Here is a 20,249-nt window from a genome sequence, read left to right on the forward strand (position 1 = left end):
ACAATAATAAGCAGATTAATCCATAATGAAAGTGATCATTGGTTGCAGTCCTAAACAAAATAGTTCAAAATGAGCTCCAAATCAACCAACTACTCAGTCAAATCTTGATTTTACATTAATGCATGAGTGATAATAATAATCAGATGATTTTTAGTATTATATCAGTCACAGGATACATTTTTTTCAGTACTGTGTACTATTAATACCTTAAATTCATTTTTCTGATTATACATTATACTATTATTCAATGTAGGACTTTTATTTGTACTGGAATATTTTCACAGTGTGGCATTAGTACTAGAACCAAAATATTTCTTCCTCAACTTCTTATTTGTCGCTGAATGAAGTGTTTTCATATAAACTGTACTTTATGTTACACTGATCCTCCCTCAATCACCATAGAAAAATAATTTGTGCAGAGAAACACAAAATGTTGTTTTTGGATTATTACTTCTACAATATGAATTTGAACAGACTTTGATAAAAAAATACAGACTTATTGATTGATGAGCAAAGCCTGAAGAGCCAATTAGTATTTTACAACTAAAAACTGAAATGTTTTCAAACAGGGATCAGATTTTATCTGAGGCTTCATTCAGATTCACAGTGCCGCTCCTCTTCCTGGAATGAATCAGCAACTGATAAACCCTCCCTCCTCTCTCTGCTCTCAAACACAGGGAGAAAGTGAAACTCAGACAGTCATTACTGAGAGGTGAAATGGCGCAGAAAGGACTTCAGCTGGACCGGGAAACCTTCTCCTGTTCCATCTGTCTGGATCTACTGAAGGATCCGGTGACTATTCCCTGTGGACACAGTTACTGCATGAACTGTATTAAAAGCTACTGGGATGAAGAGGAAGAGAAGAAAAGACACAGCTGCCCTCAGTGTAGGCAGACCTTCACACCGAGGCCTGTTCTGCTGAAAAACGTCATTTTAGCAGGTTTAGTGGAGGAGCTGAAGAAGACTGGAGTCCAAGCTGCTCCTGCTGATCACTGCTATGCTGGACCTGAAGATGTGGCCTGTGATTTCTGCACTGGACGAAAGCTGAAAGCCCTCAAGTCCTGTCTGCAATGTCTGGCCTCTTTCTGTGAGAAACACCTCCAGCCTCACTATGAATCACCTACATTTGAAAAACACAAGCTGGTGGACGCCTCCAAGAAGCTCCAGGAGAACATCTGCTCTCGTCATGATGAGGTGATGAAGATGTTCTGCCGCACTGATCAGCAGTGTATCTGTTATCTCTGCTCTGTGGAGGAACATAAAGGACACGACATAGTTTCAGCAGCAGCAGAACGGACTGAGAGGCAGAGAGAGCTGGAGGTGAGTCGACAAAACATCCAGCAGAGAATCCAGGACAGAGAGAAAGATGTGAAGTTGCTTCAACAGGAGGTGGAGGAGATCAATGGCTCTGCTGATAAAGCAGTGGAGGACAGTGAGAAGATTTTCACCGAGCTGATCCGTCTCATGGAGAAAAGACGCTCTGATGTGAAGCAGCAGGTCAGATCCCAGCAGGAATCTGAAGTGAGTCGAGTCAAAGAGCTTCAGGAGAAGCTGGAGCAGGAGATCACTGAGCTGAAGAGGAAAGACGACAAGTTGAAGCAGCTCTCGCACACAGATGACCACAACCAGTTTCTACACAACTACCCCTCACTGTCACCACTCAGTGAATCTACAGACTCATCTAACATCAACATCTGTCCTCTGAGGTACTTTGAGGACGTGACAGCTGCTGTGTCAGAGCTCAGAGATAAACTACAGGATGTTCTGAGTGAGAAATGGACAAAAATCTCACTGACAGGGACTGAAGTGGATGTTTTACTGCCACAACCAGAGTCCAAGACCAGAGCTGAGTTCTTCAAATATTCATGTGAAATCACACTGGATCCAAACACAGCAAATGAATATCTGTTATTATCTGAGGGGAACAGAAAAGTAACAAGAAAGAGTCAACAACAGTCTTATTCTAGTCACCCAGACAGATTCACTGAATATTGTCAGGTCCTGAGTAGAGAGAGTCTGACTGGACGTTGTTACTGGGAGGTGGAGTGGAGAGGAAGAGGAGTTGATGTAGCAGTCGCATACAAGAATATCAGCAGAGCAGGGAGTTTATTTGAATGTTTGTTTGGATACAATGACAAATCTTGGACATTAGACTGTGACACAAACAGTTACAAGTTTCGTCACAATCGCATCAAAACTCTCATCTCAGGTCCTCTGTCCTCCAGAGTTGGAGTGTACCTGGATCACAGTGCAGGTATTCTGTCCTTCTACAGCGTCTCTGAAACCATGACTCTCCTCCACAGAGTCCAGACCACATTCACTCAGCCTCTCTATGCTGGACTTTATCTTTATGATGAAACCACTGCTGAGTTCTGTAAACTCAAATAGACACAAGTCATTCAAGGGACACTGGTTTCAACTTTGTGTTTCATAGTTTTTCTTGTTTAGTTTCCATCATTGATGCTGAGAGCTAATTGTTGTGTCTCTCCTTCACTGCAGAGAGATCACCTCTCAATCAAACATGATGGATGGTTCTTCAACTCATTTGTTGTTCTGTAAATGTTTGACTTTCTTTAGGTGATGCTCATTCCTGTATGTGTTTAGTCATGGAGCCATCATTGCTCACGATGACTTTTTTTAACCTCAACTGATATTTCTCAGCATGAAAACTAAACTTCTCTGTGCTCTAAATTTGTCTTGTTTTTCTTCCATTGCCTGGATTTTAAGAGAGAAAGTAAAATCATAAAACTAATAATCCCAATGATAATTAATAATTCATTCTTCATTTTCTTTTCTTTTACAAAGCTCAGATTCAGATCAAACAGAGTGATTGTGTGGATGAAGTGAATCTGTACATTAAATCATTCAACAAGTCATTTAACAGACTTTACTGATGGGATGTGTGAAAAAACTGTGTCTGTTCATATGAATAAACAAACACAAAAATCATTTTCTTCTCGTCTTCATTCCAGGGTCTCATAAAAAGCTGATGGAGAAAATGTGAAACTAATATTGGAGTATAACTGTGTCAGTTTTCCTCCTGAAACACAACAAAGTTCAGTGTTCACGTGTAAAACACAAGTTCATTTGTCACTTTCTGTCCTTTCAACTCTGAGTCTAGTTTTCTGTCACTTGAATGGAGACACACTTGACACACAGACAAAAATGTTGTTTCATGTAAATGTGCTCACACATGCTCCATGATACTTTTTCTTTTCATGTCACTTTCTACTTGTACTTTACTACATTCTCAGAGGAAAACTTTTTTCTTAACTACATTCATATGACTGCTTTAGTCACTAGTTGCTTCATAAATTAAGATTTCTGCACAAAAAACATGAAGTGTTTATTCCAAAATATACAGTTGATACAAGTTCATGATTCCAGCTTGATTTGCTGCTGTTCCTTTTCATTTTTAATCATTTTCATGTATTTCTAATATTTTTGGACTGTTGATTGGATAAAATAAGAATTGTTAAGGCGTCACTTTGGGCTCTTGGGTAATTGTGAGAGCTGAATTTTACAAACCAAACAATCAGTCATTTAAAACACATCTATGGTGAAAAAACACTTGAATAAATATGAATATTTAGTTTACACAGATTAATAAGGGACAGACAGATGTTAAACACAAACTTAATTATTTTTTTTATATTTTCTGAATGAGAAAAGTAACATATCAGCTGTGTTGGGGGGTAGTTAACTACATGTAAGGTTGGTATCATTTGGGTTTTATCTGATACTGCTGCTAAAATGATGCTTTTAAAATGGTGCCGGTGCTTAAACAGGGTCTGAACAGATACTTTATTAAAAAGAAGAAACACAAAATGATGATGACTTGACAACATTTAAATAAAAATAAATACAGAGTAAATGTCTATAATATTTACATGATAAATAAAACCTAACCTACTAAAATAAATTAACTCTACATATCAGTTACAGTACTAGAAACAGTTAAATGAATAAAAATCAACTCTGTTGAAGAATCTGATCATTTTCTAACCAGCTGCATCATCATCATCAGTGGTCTCCTCATCATAGATATAAATGTCAAGTCATCATGACTTCATTTAGTGTTTCATATCTATGCTCTCCATCTCCAGGACCATCTCTCTGCTCACAGTTGTGTCTCATACACAATTTATTTCTCCTGGAAGTAATCTGGTCCCATGTGTCGCCAGATGTTTCTCCAGTTTACACACAACTGTTTGTTGGATATTCTGAACAGTGTTGGAATCATTTTGAGTAAAATCCAGATGCACTTTAGAGCATTTAGCTCAGCATTTTAACCATGTCTACTGTGGATATTATCCAGTGACAGTGAGGGGAAGGACGCCTGCTGTCAGAGCCATGTAGAGTGAGTGTTGCTGTTATGTTAACTGGACGTTCTGATGTTTCTGTAACATCCACACCACAGTGCAACTGTTTGGTTCGTGGCACTGAAATGAGTTTTCTATCACTTGTTGATGCAGAAACTGAGTCCTGACACACAGACAAAAGATATTGTGTAGTTGTAGACTTGAGGTCATTTCATGTAGTTATGTTGATGATGAAGTTCATGAAACTCGCTAAAAGAGATCAAGGTGCATTTACTAACGTGTGTGTGTGTGTGTGTGTGTGGCTCCATCTGCTGTTTCTTATTTTTATTATCTTTTACCTCCATCCTTTATTTATTGGGTCCTCTGATATGTTGGTGTCTAAAGTGAAAATAGATTTAATGAATCCACAAAGACTGAGTTTATCTTTCTCAGGATAAGATTTCATTCTTCTGGTATATTACTGACATAGATTTATTTTGAAGTCCCTGTCTTTCCTCTTGTCTTTTACATTTCATTTACTGTCTTTTAGGGAGCGGCTACTGAAGCTTAAGCCCTGAATGTTTTCTCAAAAGCCTCGTATCCTTTTATATTTTATTATAAATATATTTATACATTTATATTTAAGGAGAAAGTGAAGAAAATAAAGGAGGAGGGAGAACGGAGGACGATACTGATGAAAGGTGGATCAAGAAAATGAGATAAGTGTGAGAACGAGCCAGGAGGGAAAATGAGTGAGAGAGTGAAGAGGAAAGGAGACAAAACCTGTCACAACATGACACAAAGCAGAAGAGGGAGCAGAGAGATGATGAGGGGAGAGAGAAAGGAGTGAGAAAGCAGAAGTTAAGGAAAGGAGAGAGGAGAAAAATGTATGATGTGGAGCCAGGAGGAGAGGTTTTAGTTTTCAAAATCCCTTTATTGAACCATTGCAACTACTTTACAACCATCAAACCCGGAAACATATTTCTTTGACCAGAAATTAACAATCAACTCCTCATCCTCCTCCACCCAAAATGCTAACACATTGTCTGCCATCCTATAGTAAGCATGTTCTACCCTCAGGCTGACCTTAAACAAACCCTCCAGAACCAGCACCGGCTCCACACCGCCGATACTCTGAGCCCGGTCCTTCTGCGTCAACCAAATGGCCAACTTGGCAGAACCAGAAAGGAAATTAATCATTGTGTGAATGCGCTTCTTCCTTGCACAGTACTTTGGACCAAAGACATACAAGTCAAAGGAAAAAACCTCCCCGAACCCCAGAAACCACCTTTTTAAAAGCTCAAACAATGCTGACAGCCGGGGACACTGTACAAATAAATGAAACAGAGTCTCTGTCTGCGCTGTGTGTCTGTTTGTAGCTATTGCACCATGTACAACCTTCCACTGCAGGGCAGCACAGACTTCCTCCACAACTCTGTTGATGAGTCTGATAGAGGTGATGTTGCTTCTCGCTCTCAGGGTGTCCACAGATGTTGCTCTCATCTTCATCAGATGGCCCAGTTTGGTGCAGCCAGCTTTTCTGAGGCTGGCTCGCAGGCTAGCAGACTGTAATGTCTGATTTTTGACAACTTTGTAAGGTCTCAAATGATCCTCAAACAACTACATACCCGGAGTTTCGTCAACCTTGAAAATCTGCCATGCCTGCAACACACTACTGTAATAAGGCGTTGGGCCAGGGTCCACATCTTCGTACCGTAAAAGGAAAAGCTGTTTATCATAGCCTAAATGCCCAGCTCTCCTCAGCAGCAGTCAAGCTGTATTAAGCCAACCCAGGCCAGAGGCTTACAGCAGTCTTTGCAACTTCATCACCGACGCTCATTCCATCTTAAACATCTGGGCATCCACTATCCAGATCTACTTGGCAGGAATCAACTTCTTCTATAAACTAGTCACAGGCTCCCCTTGTCCTGCCACCTCTCATTCACATGTTACCATGCTAGTTAAAGACTTGTGCAAACAGGAACCTGCGCTTTCAAATAGATGCTTACCACTCACTTCTGACCTTTTCAACCTCTGCATCCACACTCTGCTCAGGCTACATGTCCCCGATGGTTGACTTAACCCTCGAATCCATGTTCTTACTGGCTTTCTTTGGGTTGTTGAGATGCTCTGAATTCACCCCAACTTCTTCTGTTTACAGCCCTTCTCGTCATGCCAGCTTGTTCAACATAACCATCCATATCTCTGCCTCTCTCATATTCACAGTCTGAAGGAGTAAAACGGATCAACTGGGAATTTCCTTCCCCATCTCCTTTTCCACCTCGACTCTTATGTTAGCCCATACGATCTGCTGACTAAATACATTAACTCCAGGTATGCTATCGATGCATTACCTCAACATCAAAACAGGAGTGTCTCTGTGTATGTGTGTACTCAGTGAAATGTATCAGTGTGTGCAGCAGCTTCCAGCTGCAGCAGTCACTTCAGTTTCTGTTCAGTGTGACTGAGGAAGGTTTTTGTACGACCAGTTTTCACTGTGTGAACACAGGCTGACTGTTGAGCATATAAATGTCAAGTCATCATGACTTCATCTAGTGTTTCATATCTATGCTCTCCATCTCCAGGACCATCTCTCTGCTCACAGTTGTGTCTCATACACAATTTATTTCTCCTGGAAGTAAACTGACAGTAGTAAACTGCTGCATCTTCAGTCTGGACTCCACTGATGGTCAGAGTGAAGTCAGACTTTGATCCACTGCCTGTAAAACGAGCTGGAATCCCTGAATCTCGATTGCTAATTAAGTAAATGAGCCGTTTAGGTTTTTCTCCATCTCTCTGTTGGTACCAGGCTAAATCATTAGAATGAATATCCTGACTGGTCCTACATGTGATGGAGACGGAGGCTCCCACAGCAGAGCTCAGTGCTCCAGGCTGAGTCACTGTGACCTGTCCTCTGGACTCTGAGGACACAGAGACAAAAACAGAACACAGCATCATGGTTTTGTGGGCTTCATTTCAGAGGGACGGATGTTGACAGAGGAGAGGAGTTTGATTCTCTGGACTTTACCTGTGAAGCAGCAGCAGAGGAGAGTCCAGATGAGGACGCAGATCAAAGTCATGTTTTTGATGAGGAGGATTTCTGTGTCTTCTGTTGTCATGAAGGACAGCTGTCAGTCATCCTTTGTTCATCTCTCAGGACTATAAACTCTCCCAGAGCACTGGAGCATGCTGCTGCTGATGCAAAGTGTCTCTCTATGGAAATGCTCTGACTCAACCAACAGAGACTTGGATTATTCTCATGATCATCTTCATCAATAAATCAATTAGTCTATCAGGGTAATCAGAATCAGAAATTTAGCATTACCTATTTCAAATGATTCTGGCTTTATTTTGTCAGACATTTTAATTTCAAAGTGTCTTTTTTTCATACTGAAATTTATTCTTGAAGAATTGAAAAAAATCTTCTATGTAAATTAATATGTATAAAATAGAAATATAGAAACAAGAAAAAAAATAGTTAAAACAACAAAAGTCTCCCAATCCTTAACTTGTATTCAACTATGAACCTCTGAATTTTTTAGTTCCTAAATTAAAAATGTTACTCAGGAGTAAACGTCAGTGTGTTTAACTTTTTTTTACCAATTTTACTGGAACATGTTTGTTGTCGTGGTTCAGCAGTGATGCCTGTCTGTTGCCACGGTTACTGAGCTGAGAGAGAGAAGTGAAACAGTTTCATCCAGTCTGAGGAAGACCAACAGATCAAGTAGCCTCCCCTGCTGCAACCAACAGGACGGAGTTTAGTTGACCTCAAATAACCTTTATTGATCTCTCTCTCTCTGCAGTGAGTTGAATTATACCCACCCACGTCCAATGACAGGCAAATAGTTACAAATAGGCATGCCACGATTCACTCAACTCACGATACAATTCGAATCACGATTCAGGGTTCACGATACAATTCGAATCACGATTCGAATCATGTACAACACAAAATTAATTTACAGGCAAATGACTGATTTTCTTATCTTTATTATTTCTCTTACATTTCTCTCTTATTTCTCCAGCCTTTTCCTTTTTAAAAATACTGTAGTGTTTTCTCTTATGCTCTTTTCAATACATAGTTTGCATATTGTGTTTGTCTTGTCTATTATCTTTTCTCCTTTTTCATTTACTGTCTTTGGGAAGCCAAAATGTTTCCACACCTCGGACTTGAAATTGCTCGGTGCCTCCGCAATTTCAACCTCGCTTTCGAGTTCGACCCCCGCTGCGCCGCGGTTTTGCTCCGTCATGCACACGACTTCAATTTACACCAGCAGCGTTTCAGAAGCGTTTCAGCAGCGGAGCGTTTTGCCCGTCTGATTATGTTTACTTGCTCTGATTTTGTTGATTAAGTCCTCTTTCCTTGCTCTTTGTGCTTCTACCATGGATAAGCAGACTACGTAGTTAAATTGTTTCTTTTCTGTCTGTCTTTATGATCGCGAGTCGGCACGGGGTGTTTTATTTTGAAAATCAACCGGATTCTCTCCTGTTTTCCGTGCCTGACTTCCTGCCCGTTCGACCAGCTCTGTGCCCATTGACGCGCCATCCGTCGAAAATAGACTCGCTGCGTATTCTCTGCGGAGCAGGTGTAAATGCGGGGTCACGCTTTTCTTTTCTCTCGCTTGCTCTCTGTTCGCTGGCTGCTGCACTGTTTGTTTGTGACCTGCATAGGCACGCTGCGCACCCCGACTTCCTGTTGTAGCTGGAGCGGTGCTAGCATGTCACACGTAGGGCCGCATATAGAGACGTTGAACAAGAACGTAGTTTAACTCGAGTGCGCCCTCTGCTGGCCTGGAGGCCACATCGCGATTCATGGTTTAATTAAATCGATTCGAATCGTATTTAAAAAAATCGATTTAAATCGATTTTTTCAAAAATCGCGGCATGCCTAGTTACAAAGGATTTCGGAAGACAAAGGTGGTCACATCCATTTGACTCATGAGTGAATGAATAATGCACACTGTGGTTATCCATGAATGAACATCTGGACAACAGAATCCACCACGTCCAATGACAGGCAAATAGTTACAAAGGCCACTTAAAAATCTACTCCTGAAGTGTCATTCCAAATTGAGACCAATTCATAAGTTAACATTAATAAGAAGCATCATGGGAATAAACAGAATGCATTAAACGCCAACGTCAAACAAATGCAGAAATGTAAAAGAACATCCGTCTAAACTCTAGCGACCACAAACAACTTGGTTACAGTTGGAAGTTATATGACAGGTTCACATGCTTTTCAAGTGTGTCCTAAAACAAAAGTCACATTTCCACCAAGAGTAACAATTTGAAAGTAATGTGTCTGAAATGTCAAAGAGCTCTTACTGTAAACCAAGTCCTGTCCAGTCCACATGCATCTTTTCAACTTGTGAAGCTGTGTGTCCTGAGTCTTCTAAAGGCTGCCTGTTATATGTGTCCTAGCCAGGTTCTAGAATGTTGATGCATGATGTCACACTGACACACACACACACACACACACACACACACACACACACACACAAAATACTGTGTTGTCATTGTCTGATTACTATATATATAATGATTTATATATATCAGAATAAATCATTATAATACTGTATGTATGTTATAATATCTTTTACAATATTATCCAAAGCTTTTATACTATATTAGTTATATTATACTATATTAGTTATATTAGTTTCTCCACATTCTTGAACTGGTAACACACAATTACTCAATACTAAGTTCACTATTTTCCATTTCTTCATATCGTCAGGAAAACAGAAGTCAATTTGGACTAAAATGTGGATCACTTTTCATTGCTCTGATTTTTCACAATTTTGCTAATATAAAACTGTAACAGTAAAATCTTCTTCAAAACCTCACATAACTAACGAAACTAAATGAAAATGCATAAAGGCCTAACTGGGACACTGAGTGTCTATTATCATTGTTTGATGAAAGACTTGTGTCAGGTGAGGAAAAGTATGTGCTCAGCTCTCCTCAGTGTTTTCTTGCAGCTTGTTTGGGTGTAGTCTGCTTGACTTGAGCTTTTGCTTCAAAATTCAAAGGTAACCATCAGTTTATTAGTGGAGTGAAGAGCTGGTTGGGATATATTATTACTATGCCTTTGAATGAAGCCCAGCTGATTGTGGATTCATGATCCCAGTACTAAAATTGTTATTTGAGAGAAATGTTATTTTATTGTTATTTAAATATTCAAAATGTCATTATATCTTAGAAGTTAAGCCAGTGGATCAAACACACACTCCACCCCATAACAAGAAAATGTCAGAGTGGACAAATATAGTGACAGGTTTGAGTATTTTTAAGTCCTTTTTTTTAGTCTTTTTAGGTATTATTGTCTTTATTAGATCAGTGGTTCCCAAACCTTTTCCTAAAGGAAGCCTTTTTTTTTATTATTAAGTAAACTGATGAACCCTGACTAAGTAACATATTTTATAGATATTTCATATTTACTCATGACAATAACAGTACAGAACAACTGATGAACTGTACAATGAAAACAAGCAGTGAACACAATAACTGCAGAGAGTTTGTATGAAACGAGCAACTTGAATGAATTATGAGCAGATTATTTCATGCATTCAATTAGCTTAAAGGAATATTTCACCCCAAAATGAAAATTCAGTCATTATCTCCTCACCCTCATGCTGATTGAAGGTCAGATTTAGTTTTTTATTCTACAAAACATTGGAGACAGTGCTGCAGAATCTCACAAACAATGGAAGTGAATGGTGACCAGATTTCAAGTGAAAAAAAAAACAAACAAAAAAACATAAAAAGCCTCCATACTGCTCCTCTGGTGTAATTCAAGTCTCCTAAAGACTTGTGCACAAGTGAACGTGGTTCCAAACTAAGAATCTACAGTGAAGATTCAGGTTAAAAACATGGTGTAAACTACATCTTTCAAGTCAACTTGGCAGCTTTAGGAGACTTGGATTACACCAGATGAGCTGTATGGAGGCATTTTATGTTTTTTTCTTCAACCTCCACCTTCAGTCAGCATGAGGTTGATTAAAGAATGACTGAATTAAATTTTTTTTGGTGAACTATCCCTTTAAAAACAGTTTTCACAGTTTCATCATTTAATGCTCCCTGTTGTTTGGGGGTTTTAGCTCAGTGTGTTATGAGTGACAGTGTGTGTTTTCTAAGTGAGAGCTGTTGTCAGTGTTTTGTTCCAACAGTCTTATTCTGACACATGTATGAAGCGTCTTGGTGGTCTGAGTGAGTTTTGGAGGTGAGATGAACTGTTTTAGTAATGCAGACTGTATGAAGAGGTCTGAAAAAGTGGCTTCAGTATTGACCAATGATTGTCAGCAAGTGAAAAATACACTGAAATCCACAAAATGAAGTGGGCTGCTACACCAAGCTGTTTTACTGTAGTCTCAGCTCTGGTGCCATCTAGTGCTAGAATGAGAGGCCTACAATTTAATCACAGCAACTAGTCAAACAGAGTCAGACTTACTGCACATGATATTTCATCTTCTTTCTGCATATTCTATATTTCATTTCTATCTATTGATCTGTATGACAGAAGATGATTTCTTCTAAATCTGTGCACCTGACAGAAGAGGATACAGTGACAATCAGTGAAGCTGCACACTGAGGAAGGTTCTGTATAAGCCAAGGTGTTTGTGAGTCACACAACATCACATATTGATAATGTACAGTGAGCAGCTCATTGTTTCAGATAAACTCCAACAGGTTGATGCAGGATCCTGAATAAAACTGTGTCGTCTCCCCAGGACCCAAACTTACAAAAATACATCATGAATTTTATTTGTGTTTGTCCATTTTGTGTGTGATTGTGTGTGTGTGTGTGTGTGTGTGTGTGTGTGTCTGTGTGTGAGAGAGAGATTGTGTGATTGGAGACAGGTGTGTTGGAGGTGGAGCAGAGCTTCACCAGCTGCAGTCCATCCTTAATCAAGACCTCTACAAAGAACAAGTCCAGCCACATGCACCTTTCCAGATCACAGTGTGTGACTCAGTCAGTCTGTGTTTCCAGTCTTCTTTATAAATGTTGCTCTTTATCATCTTTGTTCATTGACCCTGTTTTTGTTCTGTCTGCTCCTCTTTGGTCCTGGTCTCCAGCCTTCCTGTCTTGGCTCCTACACCTCTTCACCCACTCTCTGGGTCTGCTTGTCACCCTCACTCAGTCCAGCCTTCAGCCCCAGCAAACCCTCCTCCACAGCTTCAGCCAGCTTCAGCCCAGATACCCATCCAAGCCCCAGCTAACCCTCCTGCTCAACTCAGCCAGCCACAGCCCAGATCCTCCACTATCCAGCTTTCAAATAAATATTCCTTTAACCCTTAACTCCTACTGTCCTGTCTCTCTGTGTCTCACACTTGGGTTCACCTGCTCAGCCTTAACAACTTGTCAAGAGACAGTGAGGAACAAGTATGTGAAACAAAACTGAACAAACAGTTTCATGTTTCGTCTGCTTATTACTGAGTTAACATCCAGTTACACAGGGTCTGATGTGACTCAACAATTATAGCCAAGGCTACTGGATATGGCACTTAGTTGCAGAGTTGCAGAGTTTTGGAGATATCAGTCATAGAGATATCGGCCTTCTCTCCAGTGTAAAGGGACTAGATGACACTTGACGTACACCAAAATATACATCTGAGCAGCTTCATGTAGGAACTGCCTCTAAGAACACCCTCTTCAAAAGTCATTGTGCATTTGGCAGAATAAAAAACTCAAAAGTCAAGAATTTAATCAAAGTCTGCAGAGGCACACAGTTTGTCCATAACTTAGTCAACAAACTACCAAAAATATTCTTTCCTGTAAAATATACAATAAGTTTTTAATGCTCAAGCTTTGTAACCAGTGGATATATTACACTAAAGATAAATACCTTAACATAAACCACTGATTGAAAAAGATGGAGCTTCCAAACAGTAATTAAGGTGGTGTGTCAGCTGGTTAAAAGACTTCCATGAAGGCTGCTCTCGTGCTCATCACTCCATGATCCTCGTGGCTCTGAGCTGAAATAAGAGACCTGTGTTATGTCCTGGTCTAGAGGAACCCTTGACACAACATGATAAGTTGCTCCCCGATTCTTCCCACTCCAAGAAAGACCAGCAGCACAAGTAAGCCAAGTTCAAACAGGGCAGTTTTTATTTTCATCAGAGGGAGTAAATGAGGCCAAAACAACAAACAAAAAATTTTCTAAATCAACCCCAACTTCCCTAAAACAAACAAGCTATAAATAAATGACAAATCAAATAACATAACTCCCAAAATAGAAAAATACAGGATATATAAAATAAAGAGGCTTCTCTCTCCTACAAACTGCAGAGTATTTACAAAGTACAAGTTTAAACTTAGTCCATCCAAACATTCTTCCAAAATTTTCCGAGCACAACAAACTACCTTGTGATAACTCTTCTACTCAGATTACACATGACAAAAACAAACCACAACAACACGCTGCCACATTGTTGAGGTGGAAAGGCAGGAGAGGAGACAGAGAATGATTTTCACGATGTTGAATTATGTCTCCTTGTCTCCTCTCTTCTCCGTTGACCTGGAAGTCGTTTCCCCTCCGCCATGATGAGGATTTTCCAATTGCTTAAATGCACCTGAAGGAGGCGAGGAGAGAGGAGGCTTCTGTGGCAGTTTTCCTCCTGAAACACAACAAAGTTCAGTGTAAAGCAGAGCTGCATTTGTCAGTCAGTTTCTGTCCTTTCAGCTTTGAGTTTAGTTTTCTATCACTTGTTGATTTGTGCAAAAACTGAGTCCTGACACACAGACAGAAGATATTGTGTAGATGAAGACTTGAGGTCATTTCATGTAGTTATGTTGAAAATGAAGTTCATGAAACTCACTACAAGAGATCAAGGTGTATTTACATTTATTAAATACATATATAATTACATCATATGATTCAATGTTACAGCAGGGATAACTTTGTGTGTGTGTGTGTGTGTGTGTGTGTGTGTGCGTGTGTGCGTGTGTGCGTGTGTGTGTGTGTGTGTCTCCCTAGAGTCAGACCAGTCCAGATTTTCAAGGAGCAGTGAGCAATTCTGAAGAAAGATATTTGATTGTTGAGTCTCATTCTCAGATCATCACATACGGAGACTTTGGGTTGTTTGCTTGAGCTGAAATAAGAAGCCAAAGAAACCGAGGCACTAAACCTTCACACTCCAACATCTCAAACATGCAGAATCAACTTTCTGTGAAAGAGCTCATGGACCTCTGGCCTGTTCTTCATATGCAGTCTGAGGTAATGTGGTTCAGCTCAGTGTAGTTTTGCTTAATTTGATTATTCTTGAAATAATGAATTGGTTTTACTGTGAATGGTTTAATTTTACTTCATAGATTTGTTCACAATAAGATATTGAGTTTATGTAGTGACTTTTATGTTATAAACATTACTAGTACAGCTACAAACAACATTTAGTCATAATTAGAATATTCTGTTCTAATCCTGTTCTGACTTTATTTTTTTTAAATAAAACAATAATTTAACGATACACAAACCTAGAACTTACTATACTTTTTCTTTTCTTAAATGTAGCTGTATGCAGAATTCCAACGTCTACCAGAACCAGCTTAACACACTGTACACTGAGCTTGATTGCCACACTCCTCAACTGATGACCTTATTCAGACAGAAGGCTTCCAAAACACGATGCACGATGAACAGGTGATTATGCATTTCACAAGTTCAATCTTTGTGTAATGTTTTATTTTAATGGTTCAAATGAGCTTTAATTCCACAATTGCTCCATTCCATAATCTGTGTTTTTGCATGTCCATGTTCTGTCTCTGATTGCACCAGATAAGTCAGCACATCACTTGTGGATTTATTTCAGATGTAAACTTGTCACAGAATTCACACTATTTTTGATCTTCTTAGGAACTTCATGATATCAACACAAGTTTTGTGTTTCTGTGTGAGGAAGTTTTTATAGTGTGTGGTAAGAAAAATCAGGCCCATTCTTTATTAATACATTCATATTTTCATTTATTTCCAAGGATAACCTAATCAACATTTGTACATGTGCCAATGTTAGCCAACCAGTAAGCAGGCTCATTTTCAACTTACAACATTTTTATGACAATCAACCGTAATCAAAATTCTATGCTCACCACAGCCTTAGTTTCCATGGTTTTCAGGTGTGAATGATGCTTCTTTCATTCCTTTAGGATGAATTGGGTGAACCAGATCTTTGGGATGCATCAGTGTGACTCGTACAACTGTTGGCAACGATGCTATGATTCTCACTCTGGTTCATTACCACCCTGTGAAAATCTGTCATACTCGGTGATCAACCTCCCCACATTTTTGATGCCTTCTTAGTAATGTGCAGCCTGATCGATGCACAACATCTCAGCTATCCCAAAAGATCAGACCATCTGAACCATAAACTGTCATCAAAGCTGCAGACTCAAGAATGACTTGATGACACCTTTAGAAATCAAGATCTAAACAGATTTTGTGGATTCTGCAAAGGAATAGTGGACTTCAGTGGCTCACTCAGTTACAGCATGATCCACAACATAAATATGTCATTATCCATGTTGACTACTGTTTTTGCTCATTGTGTTGAAATTGCTACTGTAGTCTACAGGTTTTCAGTACACACTGCTTTTGAACTTACTCATATAATAATTTTGCATTAACCATTAAAAAAAGATATGTGGTGTTTATGAGCTGTTGTGTGACATTTTTAAAGATTTTGTTTATAAAGGTGCACTAGGTAGGTAGGTAGTTTTGGGAAAGAATTTTGAATCAGAACAGAAGAATATTCACTGATACATGACTGACTGAATAAATAATTCATGACTGAATTAACAAATTGTCCTCAAGGAACACAATTTCAAAAATTTCATTTGGTTTCATATTTGCAGGGACCCACCTTTCTGGTTATGGCTGATGGCCAAAAGTATGCCACACACTACCTTCATAACCGTTAAAGGGATGGTTCATGTTATTTAAAGTGTGGTTGTATGAGATACTTATCTATAGTCAGTGTATTGCTCACAGTAGATGGCAGTTGACACGCTTCGAGTTTGGAGAAGCAGCAGGAGTACTGGTGTAGTAGAGCTAAACAGTGTACTGCTGTATACGGGGTAAGCAGCAAAACGTATTTAAACCACTTAAAAGTTTTCCTCCCAACAAAAAACTATTCAACTTTATTCAATTTTTTCACTGCTTTACCTTTCTGTCAGTCAGCCTTTTCTGACAGGACAAAGCCGTTACACGGGCCAAATGTATCTCTAAACGTACATTTAAACTGATACAGATTTTTGTAAGTGGCTACAATTTGTTATATGTTGTTGCTGACCTTGTACTCAGTAGTACATGCAGTGCTTCTGTGCTGGTACTCGTCTATGCTTCTTCTGGGGGCGTGTCGACATCCATCTACTGTAGGTAATACATAGACTCTCAATTGCTTCATCAGTTTTCATGTTATTACTATTATATCATTATAGGTATTCTATATTTAACTTTAATGATCCCCTTTTACTTACTATTTTATGTATTTCCTCCTTCTTGTTAATTGTATTTATTATATGGATGTTCTGTTTGAAGCACACTGAATTGCCCCTGTGTATGAAATGTGCTATGTAAATAAATTTGAGATGTTGAAGAAAGGTCGCAATTTCAACATTGATTCATTTTTTTTTAAATCCAAACATAATTCCACAGTGAAAAAACGTTAAAATGCATGTGGAGGCTGATATCAAAAGGTGAAAGGCACCAGTTCACCAGTCACCTCCTCCATCCTCTGATGGCAGAACTGCTCCAATTTGAAACTGAGTCTCACACTTGCTCAGATGTTGGTGGACAGGTTTTCAGATGACAAAGGATGTCACCTTTGTAAGTTATATGACAGGTTCACATGCTTTTCAAGTGTGTCCTAAAACAAAAGTCACGTTTCCACCAAGGGTAACAATTTGAAAGTAATGTGTCTGAAATGTCAAAGAGCTCTTACTGTAAACCAAGTCCTGTCCAGTCCACATGCATCTTTTCAACTTGTAAAGCTGTGTGTGTCCTGAGTCTTCTAAAGGCTGCCTGTTATATGTGTCCTAGCCAGGTTCTAGAATGTTGATGTGTCCTCAAAGACACAAAAGAATTCTGTGATGTCACACTGACACACAGAGACACACACACACACACACACACACACACACACACACACACACACACACACACACACACACACACAAAATACTGTATTGCTATTGTTTGATCACTATATATATATATATATATATATATATATATATATATATATATATATATATATATATATATATATATATACATATATATATATATATATATATAAATGTTTTATACATATCAGAATAAATCATTATAATACTGTAGTATGCTATAATAGCTTTTACAATATTATCCAAAGCTTTTTTTTTTTACTATATTAGTTATATTAGGGTTAGGGTTAGGTTCTGAAGGTAGTTTCTCCACATTCTTCAACTGGTAACACACAATTTCTCAATACTAAATTCACTTTTTTCTGTTTCTTCAGTCTGCTCTGCAGGGGATTATTCCCAACAAAAAATAGTCCACTCTGCACCAATAATCTGTATTTTAAAGTCCCTTATAAAATCTCTACAAAATAATATCAATGCAAGAAGTTGTTTAATTTAACACCTAAGCCTCAAAATGTCAGCCTAGACTTTTTTTTTTTGCTTATTTTAACTATAAAAGGGCCTGAAAATGTCCTGTGAGTAAGTGATTTTGCCCATTTTTCCAGAACACTTGGAACTTTCAATATCTGACAATTGACAATTTACTGCATGTTAAAAGAGTGTATTAACAGTTTCAAATTAAGAAAAACATCAGATTTACTGAGGAAAAAACACTGCAATTGTATATGAACAACAGATTTTGCATAATAAATGTGATATTAGAACAGTATAAAACATATTTACAATAAAGTTTTTTTTAAGTCTTTGTCTCTCAATGTGCAAAAACGGAACAAAATGAAAACTATATAGTGTTTTTTTCCCCCAACTCTCTCCTCTCTGGCTTCAGATCTTACTGTCTTGATGGGACTACCAGGGACAGTTCCTGTCTGGTTGCAGACACAAGCCCACATCACAGGTCTCACACTTCCAGGCAGTGCTCCTCTTGTGCTGTCACCCCATGCTGGCTCTCTGGGCTTTGATTTGTCCGCTGCTTGTGGGGACAGGGAGGTGTTTACCTCCCACCCAGGAGGTGTGCAGCAAGTTCCTCCTGGAAATGCTGACGTGTCATAGGTTTCTGCCGCATGCTGTGACACTGATCTTTGTGGATGACAAATGAGTTTGTCACAGCGATATCGACCAGATGCTGGAAAACAGTGGTGGGCCATCTCCTGGTTTTTGGTGGACTGAACTTGTTCCGATCATCTGGTCATAGGTGTCCACTCCTCCCATGTACTTATTGGACTGGGTCACTGTGGTGGGCCTGGGGACGGAGATCTTCTGTTGTGCCCCATCCTCTTTCTTGTGCCAGCACTGCGCTGTGTCCCCACTCTATCCTGGGTGGATGGTGGAGCACAGGGAGACTTCTCTGGTATCCATCCACTTCACAAACAGAAGATCCTCATTCCTGATCCACCAGATGCTGCCTCGTGGGGATCTTTTGGTGAGGGCATTTTCACGGGTGGTGGGGACACCAACTCTCCCCTGCCTGTATGTCCCACAAGCTCCGCATCCCTGCTGACTCTGGTGTCGGAAGAGGAGGGGACTGGTGTAAAAGTTGTCAGTGTATATGACATACCCAGACAACAGGTAGTCTTTTTTGACCAATCCAGTCACAACCTTAAAAGACAGACCCTTTCCTGAAGCCATGCTGGACTTGACTGTGTAGAGCTGCAAGTTGATGGTGTAGCTGTTTGTGTCAGCTAGCACAAAAAAAATCAGCCCCCACTTTGTTGGCTTGGCCTTCATGTACTGTTTGATGCTGAGCCTGGCTTTGGTCACAACCATCCTCTAATCCACTGAAAGGTGCTGTCTCGGATGGTAGATGGCTAGATGGCTTTTCTCCTGGATATCAGTTTGCAGGAAAGTCATGAGTCATGTTAGGAGTGTATGGATGGGTGAAAACATGGTGTAAAGTGTGTTGTAAGGTGCAACAAACACATTCCATCGGTTATTTACTTTGCTTATTTGATTTGAGTTAAATAAATCAACTTTGATATATCTGTGTGGCCTCCCTTTTTGTTGCCAGCCTTGAGCCAGTTGGTAACATGTTTATCCATCTAGATAGTTTTGGTGTGAGTTGCAGAGTTTTGGAGTCATAGAGATATCTGCCTTCTCTCCAATGTAAAGGGATAAGATGGCACTTGGCCTGCACCAAAAATACATCTGAGCACCTTCATGTAGGAACTGCCCCCCCACTCCAAGAGTCTGCAATACTGACACAAATACCAATCATGGCATTCTTTGTGCACTATGACTTTCTTGAGTTAAACACTTTGAAAGCTTGAATCACGTCACCATCTTTGTCTCTTTTGTCTCAGGCCAAATGTGCCCCTGTGACAAAACAACTGGTCCCAGCTGCCCCAGTTTCAACTGAATGGCACTTCTGTCTTGAAATCAACACTTTGCTGTTGGTTAATAATTATGTCCAGTCAACTATGATACTTGTGTCAACTATGTGACTTTCATTGTCAGCAATGTTACAGCTGATTTCAATTAGATTGAGTAAAATGCTGCTTCTGATATCTTTCAAGGTATTTCATGCATCTATACAGTTTCTGCATAACATATCTTCAAACTGTCAAAATGAATCATAAAGTAGATTTATAATATAAAAATACTCCTGACCATAATGACAGCACTGAGTATCACATTTATTTCCACAAAATATTAAATTCTTAGGACACCTCTTCAAAAGTCATTGTGCATTTGGCAGCATAGATACAAAAATACGATACGATACGATACGATATACTTTATTGTCCCCATAGGGAAATTTGTTTTGGACTCGA

At 39.3% G+C, this 20,249-nt stretch overlaps 1 protein-coding gene across 1 annotated transcript; it reads left to right on the plus strand.

Annotated features, from left to right (window-relative positions):
- The first annotated feature begins 666 nt into the window (after positions 1–666).
- Positions 667–2,969, plus strand: LOC146313932 (tripartite motif-containing protein 16-like). Its single transcript, XM_084737255.1, has one exon. It carries the CDS (start codon positions 718–720, stop codon positions 2,386–2,388), a length of 1,671 nt encoding a protein of 556 aa, XP_084593381.1. The 5' UTR covers positions 667–717; the 3' UTR covers positions 2,389–2,969.
- Positions 2,970–20,249: the final 17,280 nt, after the last annotated feature.

This window comes from Lutjanus erythropterus, chromosome 15 (genome assembly GCF_056507025.1).
Source record: "Lutjanus erythropterus isolate fLutEry1 chromosome 15, fLutEry1.hap2, whole genome shotgun sequence".
NCBI classification, from domain to species: Eukaryota; Metazoa; Chordata; class Actinopteri; order Lutjaniformes; family Lutjanidae; genus Lutjanus; species Lutjanus erythropterus.